This window comes from Pogonomyrmex barbatus, unplaced genomic scaffold (assembly GCF_055798465.1).
Source record: "Pogonomyrmex barbatus isolate J1 unplaced genomic scaffold, ASM5579846v1 scaffold1, whole genome shotgun sequence".
Taxonomy (NCBI): domain Eukaryota; kingdom Metazoa; phylum Arthropoda; class Insecta; order Hymenoptera; family Formicidae; genus Pogonomyrmex; species Pogonomyrmex barbatus.
In genome coordinates this window covers 14,032,929-14,057,415 of record NW_028297098.1, presented here as the reverse complement: position 1 = coordinate 14,057,415, position 24,487 = coordinate 14,032,929, and the positions used below count along the sequence as shown (strand labels likewise).

At 37.2% G+C, this 24,487-nt stretch overlaps 2 protein-coding genes across 10 annotated transcripts in view; both read right to left on the bottom strand.

The window, feature by feature from the left end:
• Positions 1-818: 818 nt before the first annotated feature.
• On the bottom strand, positions 819-10,532 carry LOC105431866 (uncharacterized). The gene is made up of 6 exons (XM_011646339.2): positions 7,880-10,532; positions 7,359-7,483; positions 6,548-6,772; positions 2,208-2,343; positions 1,676-1,805; positions 819-1,270 (listed from the first exon to the last, which is right to left on the bottom strand). The coding sequence occupies exons 1-6, from the start codon at positions 8,144-8,146 to the stop codon at positions 1,185-1,187; spliced, it is 969 nt and encodes a 322-aa protein (XP_011644641.2). The 5' UTR covers positions 8,147-10,532; the 3' UTR covers positions 819-1,184.
• Positions 10,533-14,834: 4,302 nt separating this feature from the next.
• p120ctn (adherens junction protein p120) overlaps positions 14,835-24,487 on the bottom strand; it is a 41,083-nt gene continuing 31,430 nt past the window's right edge. For all 9 annotated transcript variants that reach the window (XM_089080181.1, XM_011646333.2, XM_011646338.2 and 6 more), the window contains one exon: positions 14,835-22,856. In XM_089080181.1, the coding sequence (XP_088936307.1) occupies positions 22,554-22,856 (303 nt within the window). In that variant the 3' untranslated portion in view covers positions 14,835-22,553. The remainder of the gene's footprint in view (positions 22,857-24,487) is intronic.

Genomic DNA, 24,487 nt, shown 5'->3' with positions numbered 1-24,487 from the left:
TCTCTCTTTCTCTACATATGATATCATATGAGACGATAGCGGTCGAGTCACGTTTAAGGCACCAACAGAGTTGAGCGGTGGGGAATCCCCTTCGAATCCCCTTCGAATCCCCAACTTTCCTTCCTCCTTCCCGTAATGGTGGTGGCCCCCACGGTAGGGGCTCACCTGCCGCCAGGTGCGATTCCCGATGGCTTGCTCGCCATCTGCATGAGGGGCCCGTGCCGTGCGCGGGGGCCGTTTCCTCTTTACCTTTCACGTGAATCGTGCGAGTACGTGATTAACGCACACACACACACACACACACACACACACACACACACACACACACACACACACACACACACACACACACATACACACACGTAAACGAAACACCATAAAACTTAGCACGCGACCACGACCGTGGACATACGTCACGGGGGACGAACATCGGCGGCTAACCGAGCGTAGAGTTACCTCGGTCAAGCCGAATTCTGTCTTGCTTGAGTTTGAAGGTTTAAATAATAAAAAAACGTAATAAATAAAGTAAAATCTTGAACGACTGACAAACTCATTTTTTAAAGCATAGTTTTAAAAATAAAATTTATAGGTTCTTTTTCTATTAGAAAAAGAACAAATTTTTTAAATATAATTCTGAAATATTCAGTTTACAAAATTAAAAATACTTTTTTTTTAATAATTCAATTTTTTTTAATTAAAATAATTTATAAATTTGACGAAAAAAATGAATTAAAATTACGCAATAAATTATGAAAAGTAAAATCGTCATAAGTGTCTTTTAGTCATATTTTAATACTGACAATAAAATATTAAACATGTTTTTTTTATACTTTTTATAATACATTTTATTTCATAGTTTTCTGTATACCAGAATATTTACATAAAAGATTTATTCGTCTTATCTTTTAAATATTCCACAGATTGAATTAATATATCGAGATAAAATTAATTAATCGTATATACTGATGCAAAATTATTGCACATATTTTTAATCACAAGATATTTCGATGGTTTAAATGATAATTAAACGTTTAGCGTCTTTTATTCTTATCACACATTACATTTTATTATTCTCAACATTTACACACGGGAGCTTATTTTCATAGCAAATTATTTATCAATTTCTTGCTGCATAATAAATGAATATATCATATAATTATATTAGCTTCGGAGCTTTACTTGCTTTAATCATATTCAGCTCCGATGGTAATGCTCATTTCTTCGGAAACGATTTTCGTTTGGTGATACCATCGATTCGTATCCAAAACGACTGTAATTGAAAATCACGATATATCAGAATACGCAAAAAAACTTGAAAATGCGATTAATTTGTGATAAGTAATTTGTGATAAAAGTATTAAAATAATTATCAAAAAGTAATTATCTAAAATTTTGCAAGGAACGTTTCCTTTATTTATATGTAACAAAAAAGATAAATCGATAAGTTTATTTAAAACGCAAGTTAAGCAAAATTCGTATATCAATATCTAAAATCACGCAAACGAAATATCCGCGTATTTTAGCGTTAAATGTGGCCGAGCGATTCTCAATTCGGAACAACATTGAATGCGACTGTCGATCAGAAGGTCACATTTAGCGCTAAACGCGGAAAGCAATTAATTTTGCAATTAATTCGATCATTATTTATTAGCGTAATTTATCGAATGGCACTCACTTATCTCCCCGGGATGCACAATCACTTCCAGCCTCTTGCATGTGTAGTGACATTCTCTCGGCGGCTCCAAAATCCACAATTTTTCACCCTTTATCTGCGCCTGCCAGGAGGGATGCTCCACGTCGTCCACCTTGAAAAATTTCATTCTCGAAATATTCTCGGAATATACGATTAATAATCATTTGTATACTGAGACATGTACAAGTCTACAATTTAAACATATCTATAGATATAAATACAAATGTACTTAAAAATATTACAAAATTATAAAGATTAAATTGATGTATAGACATTTAAATAAATAAAATATAAAATTTTAAAATTATCTAATATGTTATATATGTATATATAAAACTTAAAAAATTTATGAAATTATATGTAGAATAAATAAAAATATATAGATCAATTCTTTTTAAAATATTATCTATATTAACAAATAATTTTAGCAGACAACCTCTTTCATTAAAGGATGTCAGTTTAAACGATTGTTCTCTAATAAAATAAGCGTTACATAATTTTTCATGAAACCTACATGCATCGGTGCGCCGTAGCCATGGCTTCCCATAAAAATCCAATCCGTTTTCTCGCTTTCGGCGGTGGAGGGAAGGAAATATGGCTTCTGATAATGCTGCCTCAATATTGCGCCGATTTTCTCGTCGCAATTGCTCCTGCGAGAAAAAAGGCAAGAAACTTCTTATAAAATAAAATAAAATAAAATAAATTCTTCTTGCAGAATATACAAATAAAAATAATTGGAAAACTAAAGTGTTACTTTCTTTTCTTTGGGAATTCCGTTGATTTTTTCTGAAGACAGAAATTCATCGGTCGATTTTTTTTCGAAATTTAATCGACATGAGATATTGCAAATATAACCTTTTTTGCGAGTTTATTAGCGAAATCGAATGCGAATGTTGGAGGAAGTATTGGAAGCCATGAAAATACTTGCAGCTAAGTTTACTCACGAGAAGATACGTAGAGTTTTCAGTAGTCAAAACTTAAATTTTTCCTTTCTCTCTTTATTCGAAAAGTATATACATAATTCGAAATAATTTTAATGTAATTAATATTCCATTTCTACTTTACTAACATATCTCAAATAGTAGAAAAAAGTAGCAAATTTTTTTGAAAATTAAATAAAATATAAGAACTCCGCTTCAGTTATTCGTTACCAATAGCGATGATAATGATTTCTTCTGTTGCTATTTGAGTAATTTATCTAAATGCTATTTATTTTTTAATCATTTCCTCTTCATTTAATATTGTGTTAATCGATACGCGGTGGCTCTGGATATAAGATAATGGTATTGAATCATTGATGAAATATTTTCCACTTTCGTCTTTATTATAAGAGCTAAGAGAGAAAAATAAAAGAAAAGGGATGTACGTCTAATAATATATTAATCGAGCAGCAAACTGGACATAAAGTAATAATATCGAGAAAATTATCATTAGTGAAATGTTTTTTGCTTTATCTATTTATAACAATTAAGAGAGAAGGAAAAAGAATAAATTTAATAGTATATCAATCGATATAGAATAAAACGGAGATAAGCTAATACTGAGTGAATCGCCATTAGTGAAATAATCTCGAAAATAAATGAAAGAAATTCTTTTAATTATAACAATCAAAGAAGTAACGGTTTATTTATAAAGATAACAATGACAAATATCTGATTATTTAATAGCGATGAAAAATTGCATTGCGTTGATAGTAATGTGTGCTCTTTTTATAAAAATATGCTATATGTTACTAGGAAAAATATCAATATCATGTACAAAGAATTTTTGTTATCACAAACTGAAGAATCCTCCAATTTTTTATAAAAGCCATAGTAAGTAAAGTCTAAAAACAGATTATGTTTTATATATGACAAAATAAAAAACAATAAATTTGTTGTAAAAATGCTTTTAAACATTAAATTTTAATAAAATATGAACTAGTTGAGGTGGCCCAATATATAGACACACCTTTTTTAGAGATTAAAAGTTCAGAATCGATCTATATATTAACAATACATTAATTTTTGCGCATATGCGTTTATAATGATATTTTAAAAAATTGTCATTCTGCTTATAGCATGTTGTAATATTATATAACTTTCGACTAGGTCCAATGTTATGTAATATATATATTTTATATTTTATAAATAAATTTTTTTTTGTATTTCAAAATTCTGAATTCTTAAAATATCGTAAATATATTTCCAACTATCTAGCTATTGAGATCTATCCCGATATTGGTTCCGATTTTTATCTTAAAATTCTATTCTACAATTCTATTCTACTTTTTACATACGATTTCCGGAATAGCATGCTCGTATTTGTTTTGACTCGTTCATGCACGTTGTGTCGCTTATCTCTAGCATCGTGTCTCTAGTATCGTATCTAATTTCAGAGTAATCAGAATGTGACAAGTTCGCGTATCTTTCTTTTGCTTTTTCTCTTTCTCTCTTCCCCTCCCTCTCTCTCTCTCTCTCTCTCTCTCTCTCTCTCTCTCTCTCTCTCTCTCTCTCTCTTTCGCGTCGAGTATACAAAATTGGGAATTCGAGCAGTCAGTTAATTGCGTATGTGCATCAATTAGCGTGTATCGCCGCGATCGATAGCTTCGTCAATATATACATATATATATATATATATATATATATATATATATATGTATATATATTTGCGAACATTGCGTTTCGCTCTGAACTAGCTGCCTATTTCGGAATCGTTCGAATTCCTGTGGACCCGTCGCGATCGATCAATCCGCTGGAACGCGCGATTCTCTTTGATGGTCGATCGAAATGACGACTATTGACTGTCGAGCGACGGCGTAATCGAATCAAATTTTTTTTTAAAAAAAGATAAAAAATAACGCCAAGTTCACGCACCGTTACGAGAATCTTCAAACAGTCGCGAAGAGATAAGGTTAGATTTCGCGATATTGGCATCGGGTAATTCTTATTTGTTAGTGCGACAGCAAATCTAAAGCTCATTTTGGGTAATTAATAATTTAAAATTCAAATATCAAAAATATAAATACGAGTACTAAATTAAAAGTATCTAACGATCGTCCTAAACATGCGATACATATCGTGACAGTTTCCTCAAGTTAGCCTCCGTGCGATCGTAGCGTTACTCATTCAATGGAATTTTCACGGAACAATTTTCTTTAGACTAATTATTAGCTTAAATCCTTAATGATATTTGCTGTTTACTGCGATCGTAATTGATTTCTAGATCAAAAGCTAGCGAGATCGTTGTAATTAATGTGATCAGCATAGTTATAAAAATTCTTTGTCTCGTCATATTCAAATTATATACAATTTTGAAGCTCCTCTTTTCAATAACCTATAATTTATGTCAGAGTTGCGGATAGAATTTTATTTATAATTTTATATGTTGTTTAATGCGAAAAGTATTTGAGGAAAATATACAGAAAATATAAAATACACATTAAACTGCAAATTTTAAATGTACAAGTTGTGAAGTCGTAAATAGATGCTGATCGATTATCCAAAGTGGGTTATAATCGCTATTGCGTAAAACAAGCAATATTTTGCAATATTAAACAAATGTTAATATTGTATGTGGATCACTAAATAAAATCACTATATAAAAATAAAATCGGATTTGCGGATTTTGATATTCCTATAATATCAAGACTCTATATTTTATCTAATTAAAAATTTATCACTAACCACGTGCGTTGTAAAGAAACAAACGCACATTATTACCTCACATTAATTAGTCGTGAATTTATTACACCTTATTCGTTAATTAAATTCGTCAAAATGTTGAACTATCGAGTATGTCGAACAATCGGGCGAATGTTACGCGATTGTTTAGATCGTACCGCGAAAATGTAAGCTAGTGTCGCGAAAAAGCGACACGTTAATTAAGTACGTGGCCAGCCGAAAAAATGGCAAATGCGTCGTCGTACGAGTAGATTCATTTATTCACAGGCGCGCCTGTGAGCCACTTGTTTAATTTGTTCGCGATGATTCGATGCGCCGCGCGATAATAATTGGCGCCCGCTTTGGTATTCGTCTCGCATTCGTCTCTCGCTGAATCAGACAACGGAAAAAAATGACAATTACGAATTATCCAAATAAAATGTTATTTATTCGAAATTGTCGTCCGCACGGCAATTTTAAATTGATATTCTATATTTTCGATAATTATGCTTACGGGACACTCCGCGGAGGAATGCGACAACGACGGTGCGACGCGTCGATTCGGCGAGCGAATTTCATATTTTACATTTGTGCTACTGACTGTTCATTTATTTCGCGCGCGATTATTTTAATGTTCGCTGCAAGCGCGACAGTTTTCCGATAATGAAATTAATAATTATAAAATTGCTTAAAAATGGCGAGCATTTATTTATGACAGTCGTAAGGAGCTCAACAAAAATTTGTTATTAATTCATTAATAATGAATTTTCAATCAATTTGACAAATTTAGTATTGAAATTCTTTGCAATATTTTTATCGTTTTTAATTCTTAGTTTTGAGAAAATTTTATTAACTTTATTAAACTTTGTTATTAATATAAAATTATTGTCGCGGTATTGATCTTATTAAATTTCATTTTCGGTTGAATTAAGAATGGACAGATGAGTCAGGTAAGTGCATTTAACTTTATTCCTCGGATTCGTAGTTCCCCATAAATACCATAACATGATTTGGTAATTTTAGATTGAATATGTTTGAAAGATAACTCTTGAGATTTCTAAAAATAATCTGCAAAGGAATGAAAGATTAGGTATAATAATAAAAGGAATATTAAAAGAGGAGATTGGAACGTCGATGATTTGATCCTCTCTTTAGCCATCTTTATGCATCCAAGGGGTAAATATTATATATAGATATTTCGAATTATACCTACCATCCGACGTACCAGGGCTTCGTGCCCTTTTCCATCGTCGCTCGACTGGCGCTCATGTCGAAGACGTCCTGCAGACTCCGAAATTCCGTCTTGTACGGGAAAAACTGGCAATTTGCTTCCTCCCCGTGATAGAGCGTTTTGAAAAACGAGAAGGAAAATACTTTAGGCGCCGTCCAATTTACCATCGCGTCGCTTATTACCACGGGCTTCCCCGAATACGCGTAGCTGATTATAAATAAAGGGCAATTATGGAGAAACACTGATTATAAATAAAGTGCAATTGTGGAGAAATTGATTCGCGCTAAATGTATTGCAAATAAATAAATAATTAAATTATGAACGGACAAATGGAATTTTTTTGTAAATAGTGACGGCGGATAATTTTAATTTCTTGTAGGATACATTAAAACGTTAAGTTCTTTCCTTTCAAGTGAACAAACAAGACAAGATTGGAATAATTTTTGAATAATTTTTAACTTAAATAAATAAATTGGCTAATACAGAGATACAAATGCTTTTTCCTAAATAATATTTAAAGTGGAGATTAACTTTTAATTTACATTTCGTTTTAGCTTTAAGTAAAGAAATTAATAAGATTAATGATAAAATCACATTTTTATAAACGAGATATTTTTACAATTACCGAGTCACAAAAGTTGTTTGTCGATAATTTTTACGTCGCAAATAAATTAATTGAAGAAAAGTGAAATTTTTGCAAGTTATTACCGAATGATGCAATGAAATTTTGAAAAAGGGATGAACACCATACATGTATTATTGAAGCAACAATATGCAGGTCATGTATTAGTACCGTTGTTCAAAGCTCGTTGGATCAACAGCGGAGAGTTTGTCAACCTGTTGAACGTCCTGGCAGATCGAACAGTCTTCTGGCGGTCGGAAAACTTTTTGCGTAAACGAGGGCGCCATTATCAAGCACTGAAATAACGATCCGCAATTATCTGATCGATTCAAATTATAGTAACATTACTAGTAAAACGCCAGTTAAATTAATTCTTCCTAAATTTGGATTGAAATCTTTGTTCTTAGTCGGGATTTTGATTGATCAAATTTAATTTTCATTCTTTTACTGTTTTGATATTATACGATATGATACATTTAATTTATGCAAAAGTAATCTGTAATCTGATAATGTCGCTTGTAATTTTGTGATCTTAATAAAAGGATTAATACAGAATCCATAAAATATTTATATATTTATATATTCATATATTTATATATGTATATTTATATTTTATGGGTATATATATATATATATATATATCGTATTGAAATAGAAATGTAAATTATTGGACAACTTGAAATTTGTCTTACCTTATTATATCGATAGGTTTGCACGCGATTTCGCGCGACTTGCATCGTCAGCCACGTGGCGATCAGCAAGATCCACAGGTGCCTCGCGCCAAGTTTCATCGGTTTTGTCGGTCTTAATCGCGCACGGGCGCGAAGCAGCCGGCAAGCTTTAGTTGGAAGTCTCAAGTCATCTATTTTTCCCAATATCGTGCGCAGTTCCTTCTTCGCGAGGTCCACGGATTTTTTCGAAGAATCCGCGGCGATTGCGTTGTCACTCGTATTCGTCATCGTGAAAACTCAATAATTTCGATATTAAAAAAAAAAAATTAATCGCGCGATTTTCTTTCTCCTTCACAAATATTATGAATATCTCTCCGATTAATCTCTCTTCCAAATTAGCTCAATGAATTTTTATATTTGGATAATTATTTTAATTTTGATTATATTTAATTTTGTAAATAAAATCTGATTAATTATTTGGTGGAGTGTAATAACTTTATTTAGCTTTTTAATTTATGACAACATTAAATTACAATTTGTTTTGCAGCTTTAGAAATGAAATGAAGTCGAAACTGAATCTTAAACGATATTACGCGATATTTGTTAGAAAACGAAATTGCTTTTCTTACGCAATCTCTACGATTACGATTATTGTATTCCGAAAGCACTAGTAGTCCTGATGGCCGGCGTAAAACTGGGAACATGGTTCTTACTTGCTGCTCCAGCGAGCCAAGGATCCCCTCTCGCATTCGCTTCGTATGGGGGTGGAAACGAGCAACGAGATTTGTTCACGCGGGTGTGAAACGAGAATCAGTGCCCACCGATACGAGCAACCGATTGGTTTCGATCGAATCGGTTTGAAAGTGAGTTATTTCGCAAATGTTTAACCCACTTCTCTCTTTCTCCCTTTCTCTCTCTCTCTCTCTCTCTCTCTCTCTCTCTCTCTCTCTCTCTCTGATTCGATTTTTCTATCACGGAAACTGCCGGAACTTTTCGAAGATTCTTCGACGCGTGATCTCTCAATGTTGAGTCTTGAAAAGTTTGAAAAATCGAAGATTGTTACTTCCATACAATGTTGTTTGAGCAAAAAGAAAAAAGTAAAAATTCCAGATTTAGAAAAAATTTGGATGATAATTAAAAGTAACAATTTAAAGATATAATAATTCCAACCACAATCAGAAGAAGAAAAAAAAGAGAGAAGAGGAGGGGGGAGGGTGAGTTTACATAAAAAAAAAAAATCAATCTCGTCGATTAATTAATATCATTATCGTGTCGCATGAGCGCGCAAAATTTATTATTACGGAAAGTAAGAAGTAAAGAAAGAAAGAAGATTAAGTCCAGGGGAATTATGGGGTAAATGCGACGCTTTTCCGTTTCATGGGAAACGTGACGTGGGCGACGCCTCTTATCTCGGGTTGCAGCTGGCCCCGCTCATCGAAGTGTATAGACTTCGCCGACTTAAAATACGATCGACCTACTTCACATTATTTCTTATACTTGGCAACCCCTTTCCCCGCACGATGCAGAATCTCTCCTCTTTGCGGAGAAATTGCGCAAGAAAAAATATATCCTCACTTTAGGTAAATATTTATTTTTCAGAAAAATACGTGTCTACTTTGAAATATACTTTTATTTAAAGCCATTTACATTCTTGGTTTTTCTTTTAAGAATTGTAAGTACGGGTCAAGTAGAACGAGGGACGACAAATCGGACGATTTAATGCAAGCCAGAAAAATCTTTAATGTCGCACGTGAATTGTAGGACTCATCTACAATTGCTCTGCCCATGTAATGTTTATTTTTGCTGCGAACGATTTTTAATTTTTCCGAACAAATCTTATTGCGAGAGTCTTCTCTTTTTATTTCAATTCACGTTAGGACGTCCTCGAAGGATTTTAATTTTACGAAACAGTTCGCGCGAATCCGAATTGTCGGTCCGGCCGCGTCGCCTCGATGAAACTTTTCTTCGAAATTCGTTTTTCCGCGCGTCGAAACGGCACTTGCGAAACAATTTCCAATGCGATTGGAAACGTGCGAGCGAGATTCGCTTCGGCGATGCGCGAACGAGGTTACGCGCGAGGAACGGATTTTACAATTGCAAATTGTCAATCCGCACGGCAATCCGCGTCTTAATTAACAATTAACCCCGCGCCGAACCGGTTTCGTTCCGTGTGAGTTCGCCTTTTATGCAATACGACCGAATAAAACCACGCGCATCTGCCCTTACGTTCCCGCCCGGCCTCCTCACCCCCCCCCCACGCTCGGCGCCCTTTCCTCACCCTTCTTCCCTTTTCGCGCAAAAAGCGCGCGACGAGTGAATCGCACATGAATCTCGTTATCCCGGCGATGAGGCGTACTCTTCCAGACACGCAATAAAATCGCAATCGAAGGGAAAGTCAACGAAAGTCAAAAATACGATTACGTTCTCCACGAACGTTTAATCCCTTAAACTGCGCGCCCCTTCATTCCGACAAAAAAAATATATATATATATATATTTTTTTGCAACGAACCTTGATTATTTAAATACACAAGTCTTTGGTGCATTCCTCTTATTTTAAAGTTATTTTTCGCTACGTTTAAAAGTTGGAATCGTTTTTCATACTCTCATACTCAACGTTGATTAAAATTAAAAGTGTTTTCAATTCAAAATAATATGCTTATAAAATGTAAGAAATAAAATATTAAAATACACCAGAAGAATCTCAGATAAAATAAAATTTCATAAATTTTATAAATAAAATTCATTTGTGTCTCTTTTTTTCGCTCGGTGATAAAGTGATAGGAAAAGAAGATTCGGGGAACAAAAACAGGTGCACACGCAAGAGATGCGCAATTTAATTTTTTAATTGTTGTCAGTCGGATTCGCGGAAATACACTAGTCGATCTTTATTATAATTATTATTGTATATACGTGGTACTCTTTCGAGAGATATAAACAATACATAATACAACGACGAAATAATGATAATATTCTGCTCTCTTTGCACAACGTTTGTCTTAAAAATTATACATACATACAATCCGTCGGTGGGAACCGCACTCGCAATTGAATCGCGTGTGAAACATATGTGAATTAAATGAAAGCGGCGATTTTTATCCCCAGCGAATTTTTCTAAGGGATGAAATGAGGGAGAGGTTCGCTTATTTCCTCTCTCTTTTAAATATTTTGCAAAGACTACCATTATCAGAGCCGCAAAACTGCTCCAACAAGTCGCTGTAAATAATAGTAACATGAAAAAAAATTATTGACATTAGAGCATCTTGATCATCTCAAAACACAATTAAAACACGTCATTATCTGAGATAGTGATTCTAAAAAATATTCATTACGCGTCGCAAAATACTTGGTGTTACAAAAAGATAAATTCTTGTGAAGTAAAGATTTATCAAAATTATCAACAAACATGTATAAAATATATAAAAAATCATATAATTTTCTTATGAAAATCTTTCCCAAGTAACCATAAAATTTAAAGAAATTTTTTAGATCATTTTATTTTGAACTTTTAGGATTCTCAAAAAATCATATTCTTCAATTATTAAATTCTCGAATATAAACATTTCTGAAATTGTATATTTTTTAACTAACAGATTTTCAAGGACAAAAATGTGAACATTTTCATAGATACTTAAAAAATTTATGTTTATCAAATTTTTTATTCCTAAATTAAATTGTTCAATTTTAGAGATTTACGAATTCCATATCTTCTAAATCTCAGCTTTCTCCGTTTCTTCCCTTCTACATCATCATATAATTAAGTGATCCTTTTTACACCCCGACATAAGATCCACGTGGAAGAGGCTAATAATCGCTTGCGATTAATCCTCTCCCTCATGACATTCCCTGCTCATTATCGCCCTGTGATTTCATAATTAACACTAACTGCGTGATAGTGGTAGTGATGGTGGTAATGGTAATGGTGATGGTGGTAATGATGGTGGTGGTGGTGGTGGTGGTGGTGATGGTGGTGGTGGTGGTGGTGATGGCGGTGGTGGTGGTGGTAGTGATGGTGGTGATGGTGGTGGTGGTGGTGGTGGTGGTGGTGGTGGTGGTGGTGGTGGTGAAGGTCCTCTAATACATCTAAGATGCACACCCATGCTTATTTAATGCTCCGTTAATTTAAATACGTATGCAGCACAGTAGACTATCATTTTATGCTATTCGTTAATGCGCGTGTTACATGTGTGTAATGGTATGCGTGAATACGTGAGTTTTTTTTACGTTTTTCTTTTTTCTTCCCTTATCTTCGCCCCTTCCCTCCTCCCCCTCCCCTCCTCCCCCCCCTTTCCTCTTCTCGACCCCTGTTCGAGTTTTGTAGACGGCTTCGCGTCGATTGGGTCGTCGATCCACTTGAAAAAGAGTCACCCCTCTCGTCCCTCGCACGCGATGCGCCTTTTCTGCCTCTTAATTGATGCGACGGCGAGCGTACTTTCGCCCCTCCGAATAATAATTCGACGTTTCCAAGTAGGGAAGTGCAAGTCAGTTTTCGAACGGCGACGCGTGGATCGTCGTCGATCGTCGTCGATCGCGCGCGCGTTTCGCGAAAGTGCACCGACGACCGGCAGTCTTTTCTCCTTTTCTCCCTTTCGAGTCGTGACGTGAGAATTCTTACGGGGTTACGAGACGAGATTCATATATTCCGTCTTTCATTCTGCCTTCGTCCGTTTTTCTCTTATTTATTTTTTTTTTTTTTTTTTTTTCTTTCAGTCGGGGATCGAAACCGGTATAATTTCTACGAGGTCGAAATTTTCACGTGGCAAAGAATACGATCTCCGCATTCGTTCCGGGAGAAACGCGGTGGAAACGAGAGGAAATTCCTCCGGTCCTTCGGTGAAGAACCGGAAGTTGAAATAACTCACCGAAATTATGACGATCGCGATTCTCATGATCCCTAATTCCGAGACTCCAAGGAGAAAGCGTTAGATGATCGCTCGGGATTCATCTCTCTCTCTCTCTCTCTCTCTCTCTCTCTCTCTCTCTCTCTCTCTCTCTCTCTCTCTCTCTCTCTCTCTTTCTCTCTCTCTCTCTCTCCTTCCTCCTCCCCTTCATCTCTTTAAATATTATCAGTCTTTTCAAGCCGCCATTGATTAACTGAGCGATCGCGATCGGTGGATGCGTGATGCGAAACGATGTGATCGGGAAAATGGGGATGATAATGAGGACGCTCGATGCGTGTGTCGTGAAAAATCGCGCGATCGGATAAAGAACCCTTCCGGAAGAGGGGAAAGATCCCTCCGCCGAAGTAGTGTCCCCCTGTTTTTAGGCCGACACGACGATTTCTTTCCCCCCTCCCCCCCCCAAGGAGGATCGGAGTCCCAGTCGCGAGTTCCACGAGATCTCCGGTTGGCAATATATATCTCGTAGAAAAAAAGATTCCAAGTATCGGAACTCGAGGCGGTTAATCGCGTCTTCGCGTCTTTGGGTGTTCGGCTTAATTAGTTAGGTCATTGTTTCGGAAACCGGGACCGCGCGGACGCAACTTCGGGACTTCTCCTCCTCCTCCTCCCTGCGCGCGAAGTTGAAGTTTGCAGAAAATACGAACAGTAGGCGGTCGAGTCGATACGTATGGCCGAGCGATCGCGAGATATAGGCCGGTATTCACAATCAATTCTTATATTTAAGATCACCTTAAGCATAAATTCGAAATGTAATACGGGAATTTCATTGGCTAAGCAGAATCTTAAGACAATTCTGAGACTTAAGATGATCTTAAATATAAGAACGGACTATGAATGAACTGGTCATAAACAGGCGAGAATAAATACCGCGGCGTGCCGAATCGGCTGAATCGATGGGCGAACAAACTGGGACTATCGTGAACGATATCGCGTGGAATTGCGTGGAAATCGCTGTGCATCTTGTTGCGATAAACGACTCTCGTCGACGACGAGCGTCATCGACTGACAGCTATCGCCGCGACTCGATTTAATTTACTAACAGTTTATAAAATTTAATTATTATTCGATATATCGAACACGATTAGAATTAGTTACTTGGAATAAACTGTGAAAAATCCTTAATTGAGATTCAGAGGAAAATGATATATATATATATATATATATAACGAAGTAAGTGTATCGACTCCGCTTCCTGGGTGGAAAAAAAATCGATGTTAAAATCTTACCCATACCGAGAGAGGAGCGTACAAAAGTGGGATATATCCTTTCCCATCATAGTTTTGTAGTTGTGGTTGTGGTGTCGCGATATCTATGCTGCTTCGATGGGAAGGTAGAACGATTATGTGTATACAACGTTGCGTGAGTAAAACGCAACGTGCGCGTGTATCGAGATAACAATTGCGACTTTATCGCGTTCGAAGATAATGACAAACGATCGCGAAACGAAGTTTCGTCGGGAGACTCTATACGGGGTGTTCAAAATATTTAAGAAAATGAATTGCAGAAAATACATGATGTTAAAAATAGTCGAGAGGACAGTTCAAAATTCTTGAGTGTTGTTTTTTTTTTTTTTTTTTTATACGTTTGAAAATTTATGTTACAAGTTTCCCGAAGGATTCGTAGCAAAGGTGGAGTCCACCACGTTACCCCGTATAAGCCGTGAGACGTACAAAATGACAGCTCGTAGTACGATTCCTACGTCGCGTAAAAACTCGAATTACGATTATCACACCGTACTGTGGACCGAGAACGAAAAGAGTTTGGTTCGCTGATTTGCGAACGGTTTGTACAAACGTGACGAGATTTACGTGCTGAGATGAGCACCACCTACTGCCGCGCGGCCCAACAATCGGATCCTTTATTTTCTTTTTTTAACGTACGAAACGCAGCGACGATAAAAACGTGCAATTATTAAAAATCCACCACTTTCTCCTGCTGCGCCTTTCGCGCCGATGCAGCCGGAAAAAGGGGGTGTGACACAGCACCGATCCCGACAAGTTATTCCAGTCGTAGGTGTACCTTTGAACACCCCTTGTGAACAATCGTTAAATCCATTATCGAGTCACACTCTCTCCGTTTTCTTTTTTTTTTTTTTTTTTTTTTTTTACGCCGATTGTTAAATAATCGGTCAGTAAAGGCGGAAGGCAGACGTGACAACAAATCGATACTCTTCCGGTTGCAGCGTAACTTTTTAAACATCCCCTCCCCCTCCCATCGTCTTTTATCGACCTCTCGCTGATCATGTCGCAGTTTACGAAAGTCTCATTCTTTGAAATCACGCACGATATCGAATTGACTCTTTCTACAGGTAACCTTGGACATTAGGAGGCTCACAGAGTTCCGTCCAATTGCAATTTTCCTGTATGTGGGTAACACAATAATATAATTATATCGTGCTGCTCCGACTTAGGCGAATATATCTGGCAGCTTGCGGTGTGTCTTGCGGGTTGTCAACAACTCAATATTATATATTAAAATATGCAATACGCTCTCTCTCGCGCGCGCGATAACATGTGGGCTCCTTAAAGATCTCAATATACTATATTTAATATATAATATGAACTTTCTCTCTAGTGTCGTCATAATATCGAGTATAATCATTTAATAACTACAGTCAGTTCAAAGATCATCCGATTGTTAGGTCTGCGCGAAGTAAAATGCAGTATAATACAGTGACGCATAAGGGGGGAGGTGCCAAGATAGTGTCGTTTTCACCCTTTTTCCAGGCCCTCTCTTCCTCGTCGAAAGAGGGTTGCCTCGATTTGAACGTTATAATTAATCCGACAGTGACACATCGCGTCGTGGAAAATTAGATCGCAGCCTCGCTCCTTTGCAGTTTCCCTAATTTAAAATTGATACAATAAAGCGTAACATAATAAAATAATTATTAATAATAAAATTAATAGAATAAAACGACGTGGACGTTCTTTTTTTTTTTTTTTTTTTTTTTTCTTCAAACCTGTTTCTTTTATGTAGAAATCTAATTGTTTGCTGTAAGAAGCGGAAATTCAGATTTTATCGAGGAAACTTGATTATTTCACAGGGTATATCAGGGTGATATCACTGTCGGGTTAAGTGATAAACTATCGTTTATCGCGCATTTGTATAAACTCTAACATCTTCACACGGCGCCTCTCGTCTCGGCTGCGCCGATGGGGGGTGCGAAGAGCCTACCTCCCTCGCTTCTAATACGCGTCGAGCGATTTGCTCGGCCGATTTTTTGCATCCTTATAAAATCGTCGGGAACAGTCTTTTCTGTATACGCTCTCCGAAAGCTGCCGCTAACCTCCTCCGCTCGTTCTCTTCCTCATCTTCGTGTTTCTCGTGCCTCGTAGAAAATTATAAACGCCGGAGTCACGCGGGACACACACACACACAAGGAATGAAAAGCGGATATCAAAACGTGAGTCTAAGCCGTCGATCGGTAAATCTCGATCGCTGTAATCACGGCACCCGCGGTGCTCGAGGCGGAAGATCTCGCGGTGCTGTCGAGGCCGAAGATCGTGTCCCAGGGGAGGCTCCTCGGGACCCCAGTTTTGGAAACCCAAGGATTCCCAGTTTCAGTTAACATGTATATATTAATATGTACATTAAAAATACTCGATATACATTCACATACTCCGCCGTGACAAATAACTGCGAGTAGCAATTAATGAGGCATGCTCGTCGCCACTTCGAATTTCATAACTCGGACCATGGAGGAATTAATGCCGCGATTAATTAACGTAACGCGCGGCGCGATATTTAACGGCGTCGTAATAATACATCGGCGGACGCAAATATCGGCGACGTTTAATATCGCATTTTCGGATTTGGGATCGTCTCTCTCCCCCCGTCGAGATATCAATGGTCACGCAACGATTATTAATCTCCTCGTCGGCGACGACGAGCGCCATCGAGGCGTGCGTCTAAGGTGCGACTAGCTCGCGGATTTTTGCACAGCACGGCGTAGTATCAAAATTCATAGAAACGATGAGGTCACTCGTTGCATGCTCTTTCACCGTGGGTATATGCAGTATAAAATTCTACAAAAAACACGAGGTCCAAAAATCGACGCGCCGCCGAGGAGACAAACACGCGCGGATCAGATCTGCGTTTGCTTCGCCGTCGATGCATTTGAAGTTTAAATCCTTTTCTCGGGATTTTCCCCACGGGCACTCGAGCGCATGCGAGATTTCTTGCCGATCATCGGGACCGTTCGTTGCCTCAAACAAAATTCATAGAGACTTATCATTTAATTAGCAATTGCGAGTGATAATTTCGAGTGTTGCTCTGATTTACGCTAATTCCTATGATCTAATAATAATAATAATAATAAGGATGACAATCTTCTAAGATAATTTTTCTATTTCCACGTTCGGATCGATGTAAAACTCAATAAAAAGATTAGCGATTATTCCGTAAACCGGAATCCATAAATATCCATCTAAATAACGTTAGATTAAAAAGGACCTGGAAGTGGGTATCTATTTCCATTTTACACGTAATTTGTCAGTGATTTAGCTCCAAAAGAGATCGCTCGAAAATTCCAAAGCACCTTTGGAAAATTTCGGAAGGTAGAACTGAAACTGAACTGGTGTGTTTCCCGTTCATCCCGATTAATTATCTCAAAGGCAACGCAGTCCCGACCCGAGATCGATCGACCTCGAGACCGCGTCGTGTCTCTCGCCAAATGGTCCAAAGTCTTCTAAGGATCGCGCCGGTATCAATAATAATAATAATAATAATAATAATAATAATAATACTACGGCGCTTACTAAAATCACGCTGTGTTTATCACGAGCGCAACGGATCTGCTAGCCAGTCCGAGCGAGCGATAAGCTCGAAGGTTCCTTTCCTCTCTCACCTTAACCGGCGAGAGAGAGAGAGACATCAGTCAGGTCGTTCGGGTGCAATCTCACACAATCTCTCCTCTAATTCGCGTGACAATATACCCGACATCCGCGTCCGTCGCCCGAGATGGAAATGATCGTATGGATATATCGTTCGGGATATTGTTCTCCGGAATCCGCATCGATTGCCAGATCCTCTCGATTTCGTCGAGAGCGAAGAAAATGAAATCGAGAGTCGAGAGACTCGTAAAGAGAATCGTGTAAAAGAAAAAAAAAAAGAAAAAAAAAACAGTTTGTTTGTCCAGCGCGGGAAAGGCGTCTGCGTCATGGATTTCTTAAGCCCGCTTTTTTCGAAAAATAAGAACAATATGTATTTCAGATAAGAGACTTAGAAACTAAAGAGAGAAATGTACAGGAAAACGCGCGTTGAATATAATAAATTAAACGGTCTTACCTCGTAAAATTTTGCTCCGTTGTTTCCTTAAATTCTAGAGAGGAGGATGCTAATTTAAAGACAGCGCGTTTTAAAGGGAAAAGAAAATAATAATGTAAAGGTAAGCTTACGTTGTTTAGCGAACGATTATAATAATTATTATCGAGCTATTCTTTGCGAGAGCATCGCGTCCGCCTTTCTCTCAAGATTTGCGTGTTACAAAAGAGACTTAGATAAAATTTTCGTAGGAAATGTCGTAAAATCTCGTGGTAAATATGAAAACGCTATACAAAAGATTACGTTAGTGAAAGAAAGGTCACTTCTCTAGAAGCTCACACCAGCATTTCCATTTCTCAGGTATCACGAATAATCCGGTCCAGGTTTCTCCGCTTTCAATTCCCCTCGAGAACGTCGCCACGGAATAAAGTGAGTAGTACGTGATAGAATAAACGCTTTTTATACAATCATCCTGACGACAATCGTCCGTGATCTTAACAAGATCAGCCGAAATCGTCGATGTGAGATGAATTAAACGAGGAATTAATTAACAACCGACGATAATCGAAACTAACATCGATCAATAAATTTTTCTGTATCCAAGTTGTATAAAGTAATACGTTTTTTTTCTGTTCTCACTAGTGGTTCCATTCTAATATTGAGTCTTCTTTCAATTTTCCTTCAATCTCACAATCTATGATAAAACACTTAAAATTGAGAATATAAAATAAGCGATAAAATTTAATTGCGATTAGACGATCGTCGTCCGGTCTTCTTACAGACAGAAGCTATTGTTCCATCGCGTGTTTTTCTTCTGATCAACTGTCATAATATTACTTTTTAAGAAATAGAGAACAGAGATATATATATATATATATATATATATATATATATATATTATATCTATAATATGTATATCGGCTAATTAATATATAATTAATATGCCACCTTGTAACCATCGAATAACATTAACACATTACATTCTTACATACATATACACACATACACACTCTCTCTCTCTCTCTCTCTCTCTCTCTCTCTCTCTCTCTCTCTCGCTCGCTCGCTCGCTCGCTCGCTCGCTCGTTCGTTCTTTTTATATTTATATGCATACTCTCTCATGTCATTCGCTATTGCAGCTCTCACATGTGTTTATGGGCTCGGCATACATTGGTCTCGCTAATTGTATCTACGGTAATTATGTCATTAGCAATAATAATGGCTCTCAGGCGCCGCAAATCGATCGCGGATTGCATTCCAGGACAAAACGTCAATTAAAGATAGAGACCCATCGTTATTATGTCACGTGAGCTGGCATCTTATTATATTGTATGGCAAAGTGAATAATAATGAGGCGTTAGTGAATTTACTAATAATAATACCGATAATTATTAGTAAATAGCGTAAAATTTCCTTTCATACTTTATTTATTTTTAGAATGTAGGTATGTTGTTGTTGGGTGATCCAATATATCTTATTTATTAATTATATCATAAATTATTACACTTCGCAAATATATATCACGCTCTTTTTTTAAAACAAAATATACAAAATAACATATATATGTGTATATATAAAAAGGTAAAACATAAAAAATAAAATATATTCTTCTAGTTACTCTTTTAGTTAAAATATAAGGCATACGTTTCTAAAAATTCTTTAAAAGCGTTAAATGACTTTTCAATTATATATTCGTCTAATTATTTTCCTTCTTTTTACGTTATCAGGATGTATATAATCCAGCATCCATTCGACAGTATAATACAGAGGGTGGGAAACGTGAGCTCGCGTTACACAATGACAATGCATCTGCATCTCAACACGCGCTCTCATTCGCACTTTTACGCATCTCAGGGCAGAATTCACGCGTAGAAGTTAAAAGTGCATTCCCTAAAAAGTCAAACACATGTTGCAACAGTGCAGCAGCTCGTATAATAAATCAGCATCCTTGTGCCACACCCACAGCCTCAAAGTTTACATTAATACAGTCATAATCTAAAATCTATGCCAGTGTGTCGCCAGTATATATATATATATATATATATATATATATATATATAATATATTCATTTATTTATATGTTCCTCGTTCCTCCACGTTTCCTCGAATATTTATAATTAGCGTACAAACGCATGCACGCACGCGACGATTGGTGGGTATCCAAGTATTACAAAGAAGCAAGTGCAAACGCAATTTCTCTTATAATGGTAACGGGATTAATATTAATTGGCTCTTACGATATTTCTCCATCAAGAGATATATATACAAATCTTTTCCCTTTCTTTAAATTGAATGACATTTCTCTGGATATCATCTCTGGATCTTCTTTGTATCGTTTGACGAACTTAAATTCATCGAATAATTACAACAGTTGTCAAACAGTCTACTATCACTGTAATTACGATAATTATCGATTAATTACATCGATAATTATAATAATCATCGAATGTGGGATGCTCTGTATTACTTAATTAAGTTGTAATCCGTTGTACATTCTGTCAAAAGAAATTTATATATATATATATATATATATATATATATATATCATAAATATATATAATTAATATATTATATATAATTAATTATAATATTATATAATTCGTATAATTGATTATAATCTAATTATACGTATATAATCAATTACATTATAAATTATATATATCTATAATATATATAAATTTAATATAATTAAATATATATAATAACTATATATATAATTTATATATTCTGTTCGTGAAGTGTTCGAGCTGCATAAAAATTACGGATGATCCTTCCTTTAAGTTGCCATGGAACTTCTTCGCCTTTACTTATTTATAATACTTACATAGACACACCTAACTTATTCTTAGCACAGTACTTCGCGATGATCGGTATACGCTCGCGCTTTTGTCGCTGCTAATACCATCTTAAAATATACACTTACGGAGTATATGCGTGTGTAGAAGTATCTGTATACGTGTATACGTGCGTATATATGTGTGTGTGTGTGTGTGTGTGTGTGTGTGTGTGTGTGTCGTGTTTATAATTTATACGCAGATATATATATATGTATATATTAATTTAGAATTGTGCAATGAAGGTATTAGAGCCATTAGTGCGACTACTGCTGCGGATGTGGTTGGACGTAGCTCTTTCTCTCTCTTTCTTTCTGATAACTATTATCGTATATCAAGATTGCAAGTGCGTGCATCTGCAAGTGCGTTCTCGCGTTTGCCGGATCTATTTGGTGGACACGACTCGTACACTGCCTCTCCTCCTCGCTCTCGATTTTTATTATCCCGACGATGAGGTTCTCGGACTCCGATAAAAATGCGTCAAGGTCGGCTTCCTTAAGGCCAACCGGAGCTCTTCTCGCAGTTCATGTATGACTTAATCGAAGTATATTAAAGATGTTTCGATTATATCTTAAGCGTGCGCCTTTGATCTCGTTCCCTTTCTCCTTTCCCGGCTATTTAAAGTGTGCGCCGTTATAACGCACCGCTCGCTGGATGCAAACGATGCGGGAGATTATAGGGAAAGGGTCTTCTTGCGTCGTCGAAACTAAGGCAGGACGATCGTTCATGTGTTATCCTGACAAGCGGACTTTATTCTCTGACCTGGTCTTCAGCTTCCGTTCGGATAGACTGTCTTCCAATCCACTTGTCGCATTAGTAGTGTATCCTCATTTATGAGTTACAGGAGAGATTATCGAAGCACGAAGATGATCTTTCGCGGCGCGATGTACCATCGTTTCTCGTTCGTCTACTTGTTGATCGATCCGCTTTCATTGTCGGTCCATTAAAGCGTCGTCAGCTGCTACTCTATATACATCTTCATTCGTAACCTATCTCAAATAGATCAATGTACACTTCGTCCTCATTTCCTAACTTGAAAGCTGCCTATCTCATATCCAGCTGCCGATTTGTCCGATTAACTCATAATTAATCGCCTGCTCGTTTTCTGTCTCGATATTTTTTCTAATCATAATATGGACGTCTGTTTTCAACGATAAAGCGTAATATCCGATTGCATCCGTCTCCTTCCTTCGGAAGTAGACATCGGCAATATTTAATAATATTTTCGCGTATATTCTCTCGCTCTCGGCAACGCTCCGAGCGCGAATGCGCACTCAAATATTTACGTTTTTTTCTCGGAATATCAACGATTCCCCAAATTTCTTTCCTCTCATTTTCTACATCGCTATATTCTCAAAAAATCCTCGCTCACGTCCAGCTAACTCGACCGTATCGTCCAGCAAGCGGCATCGCGATTTCTCGCGACCTTGGACAATTACATCTGATGTCCATTCTGTGTCTCCTGATCAAACAGAGTCCGCGTCCTAGATTTTAAGTCAAAATCTAAAATTTCTTATTCGCCTTCGATTCTCCGGGTCACTTCGCATTCCAGGACAGGGGGGAGGGACTGCGAAGACACGATCCTCTCGTACCTCCGCTACATGGACAAGCTCGGAGACGGAGGCGGCGGCTGCTCGTCGCGGCCGTGGTTTCTGGCGAGGTCCTCCCGGTGGTCCCGCGTAGGACCCGCTCGTAGGACCCGTTATACCCAGGAGTCTCCGGCGGCGGCGGCGGTTGAGCTCGGCGGCGGCACTTGGTTCGCCACCGTCGCCGCTACTGACGTGGCGCCGGTGCCATCCGGTACCATCCCGACGCCGTCCGGCACCCACTGGCCGCCTCCACCGCCACCGCCCGGTCCAGCTATGCCGCCACCGCCTCCGGGTATCACGGCGCCGCCACCGGCCTGACCCACCTGTCCACCCTGGCCCACCCCCAGCTCGTACTGCCGCTTCTTTTTCTTCTCCAAGTTAACTTGCGCGTAGAGCGGCTCACCGGGTTTCGGCTGCTGCAACACACACACAAGCCAACGGTTAGCCAACTGGTGGTCGCGCGTCTCTCTTGCGAGGAGGGGTGGGCGAGGGTGTAGGGAGAACCGCGCGGCGCCTCGATCCTTTAGACGCTGAAAGAAGCTTTGAAAGACACTTTGGGAGTGGTATTTTTGCCACAGTGTACTCTCGAGCGTAATATTCATGTAATTACTCGCACATCATAAATTTGAAATCATTTTTCAAAAATAAACACACATCTCTGAAAATCTTAAAGGATTTATTAAAGGATTTATACGAATAAATTATTACGTGCCAATGTTGCTGTATGAATTATTATTGCAATTTCTATTTGTGTTTCGATAAATTGCAATACATGTTTCATACATTTTACGTTCTTCTCTCGCAATTATTTCTTATATTCTAGATAGTTCGAGAGTACATTGTAACATCTAGGTAAGATCACGAAAATGTGATATGTTTGGCCTTTATTTGCAATCAGGTATATAGACTGTCTAATATACATATTTTCAAGTAATTGTTTCTTTTTTGTTACACCTTTTAGTGTATTCGACTAAATACAGAATATAAATATTCCGATGTGATGAGAGTGATGTGAGTAATTCGTAGCTGAGACACACATGTTATAAAGACGCACATAAAATCGCGTGTGTTGTGTATACGTGTGTACGTGTGCTACACAAAATTATACATAATCATAATTAACCTACATCTTTTTTCACTGTGTGGAATATAAAAATGAAATTCTACATTGTTTCACATTTCGAAAATAAAGTACTCTATCATAATAAATTTCCTACACTGTCAGCTGAACAATTCGACTCGACTTCCATTAAAAACTTGATTATGTCCGATGATAATATCGTCAAAATAAATTTTCATTGAATAGTATAGGATTCATAATTTTATATACGGTGTAGTATAATATGCGAATATCCATTAATTATACTCTGCGTATTTACGTATACAAGATTAATATAATCATTTCTTAAGCTTATATACAAAATCGGGTATACAGTACAAACTATAATCTACGTAATAATTTAATTGTAAATGTGTGTCATACCTCACTAATAAAATATCAGCTAAACTAGCAGGGCACTGAGAAAATGCATAGGAAACCGAGTCGCCTCCTGATTCGATGCCATTTTCAATATTCGATATACGAATACCGCTTTCTTATCATCCGTTAGAAGCTAAAATAATCGTCGTAGTGACGGTGTGAAGGTGTTCGTTTAGGCAGTGATCTCTGTAACTTCTTATCTTGTTAGTGTAACATTGTGCGTTCTTTCAGAAACGAAGGTGTACAAAATGATGCGAATATCTTGAGTATCTTCGCTTAGACCTAGAATAGTCAGTAGTAACACTGCACGATGCATTTCTATTGAAGATTACACCGCGCGAGATAACCGCCTTTTGCGCGATTCGTCAAATTAATTAGCAAGTTGGAAAATTGTTATGAAAACCGTGCAAAAAGTTTCGGGATTTAAAAAGTGGCTACGCGTTATTAAAAAGTGAGAGTTTGGTCCAGTCTCGTGCGGTAATTCGTCGCGTGAATATTTATATGGATTCTCGTAGCCAGATTCACATTAATAAACGCGTATTACATACAATGATTAATTTTAACATT

Excerpts from the sequence above, each read along its gene's own strand:
- LOC105431866 (XM_011646339.2), bottom strand. The coding sequence starts at position 8,146 with ATGACGAATACGAGTGACAACGCAATCGCCGCGGATTCTTCGAAAAAA. Across the intron at positions 7,484-7,879 it reads AAACCTATCGATATAATAAG|TGCTTGATAATGGCGCCCTC; the intron begins GTAAGACAAATT and ends TCGTTATTTCAG. Across the intron at positions 2,344-6,547 it reads AAGCCCTGGTACGTCGGATG|GAGCAATTGCGACGAGAAAA; the intron begins GTAGGTATAATT and ends TTTTTCTCGCAG.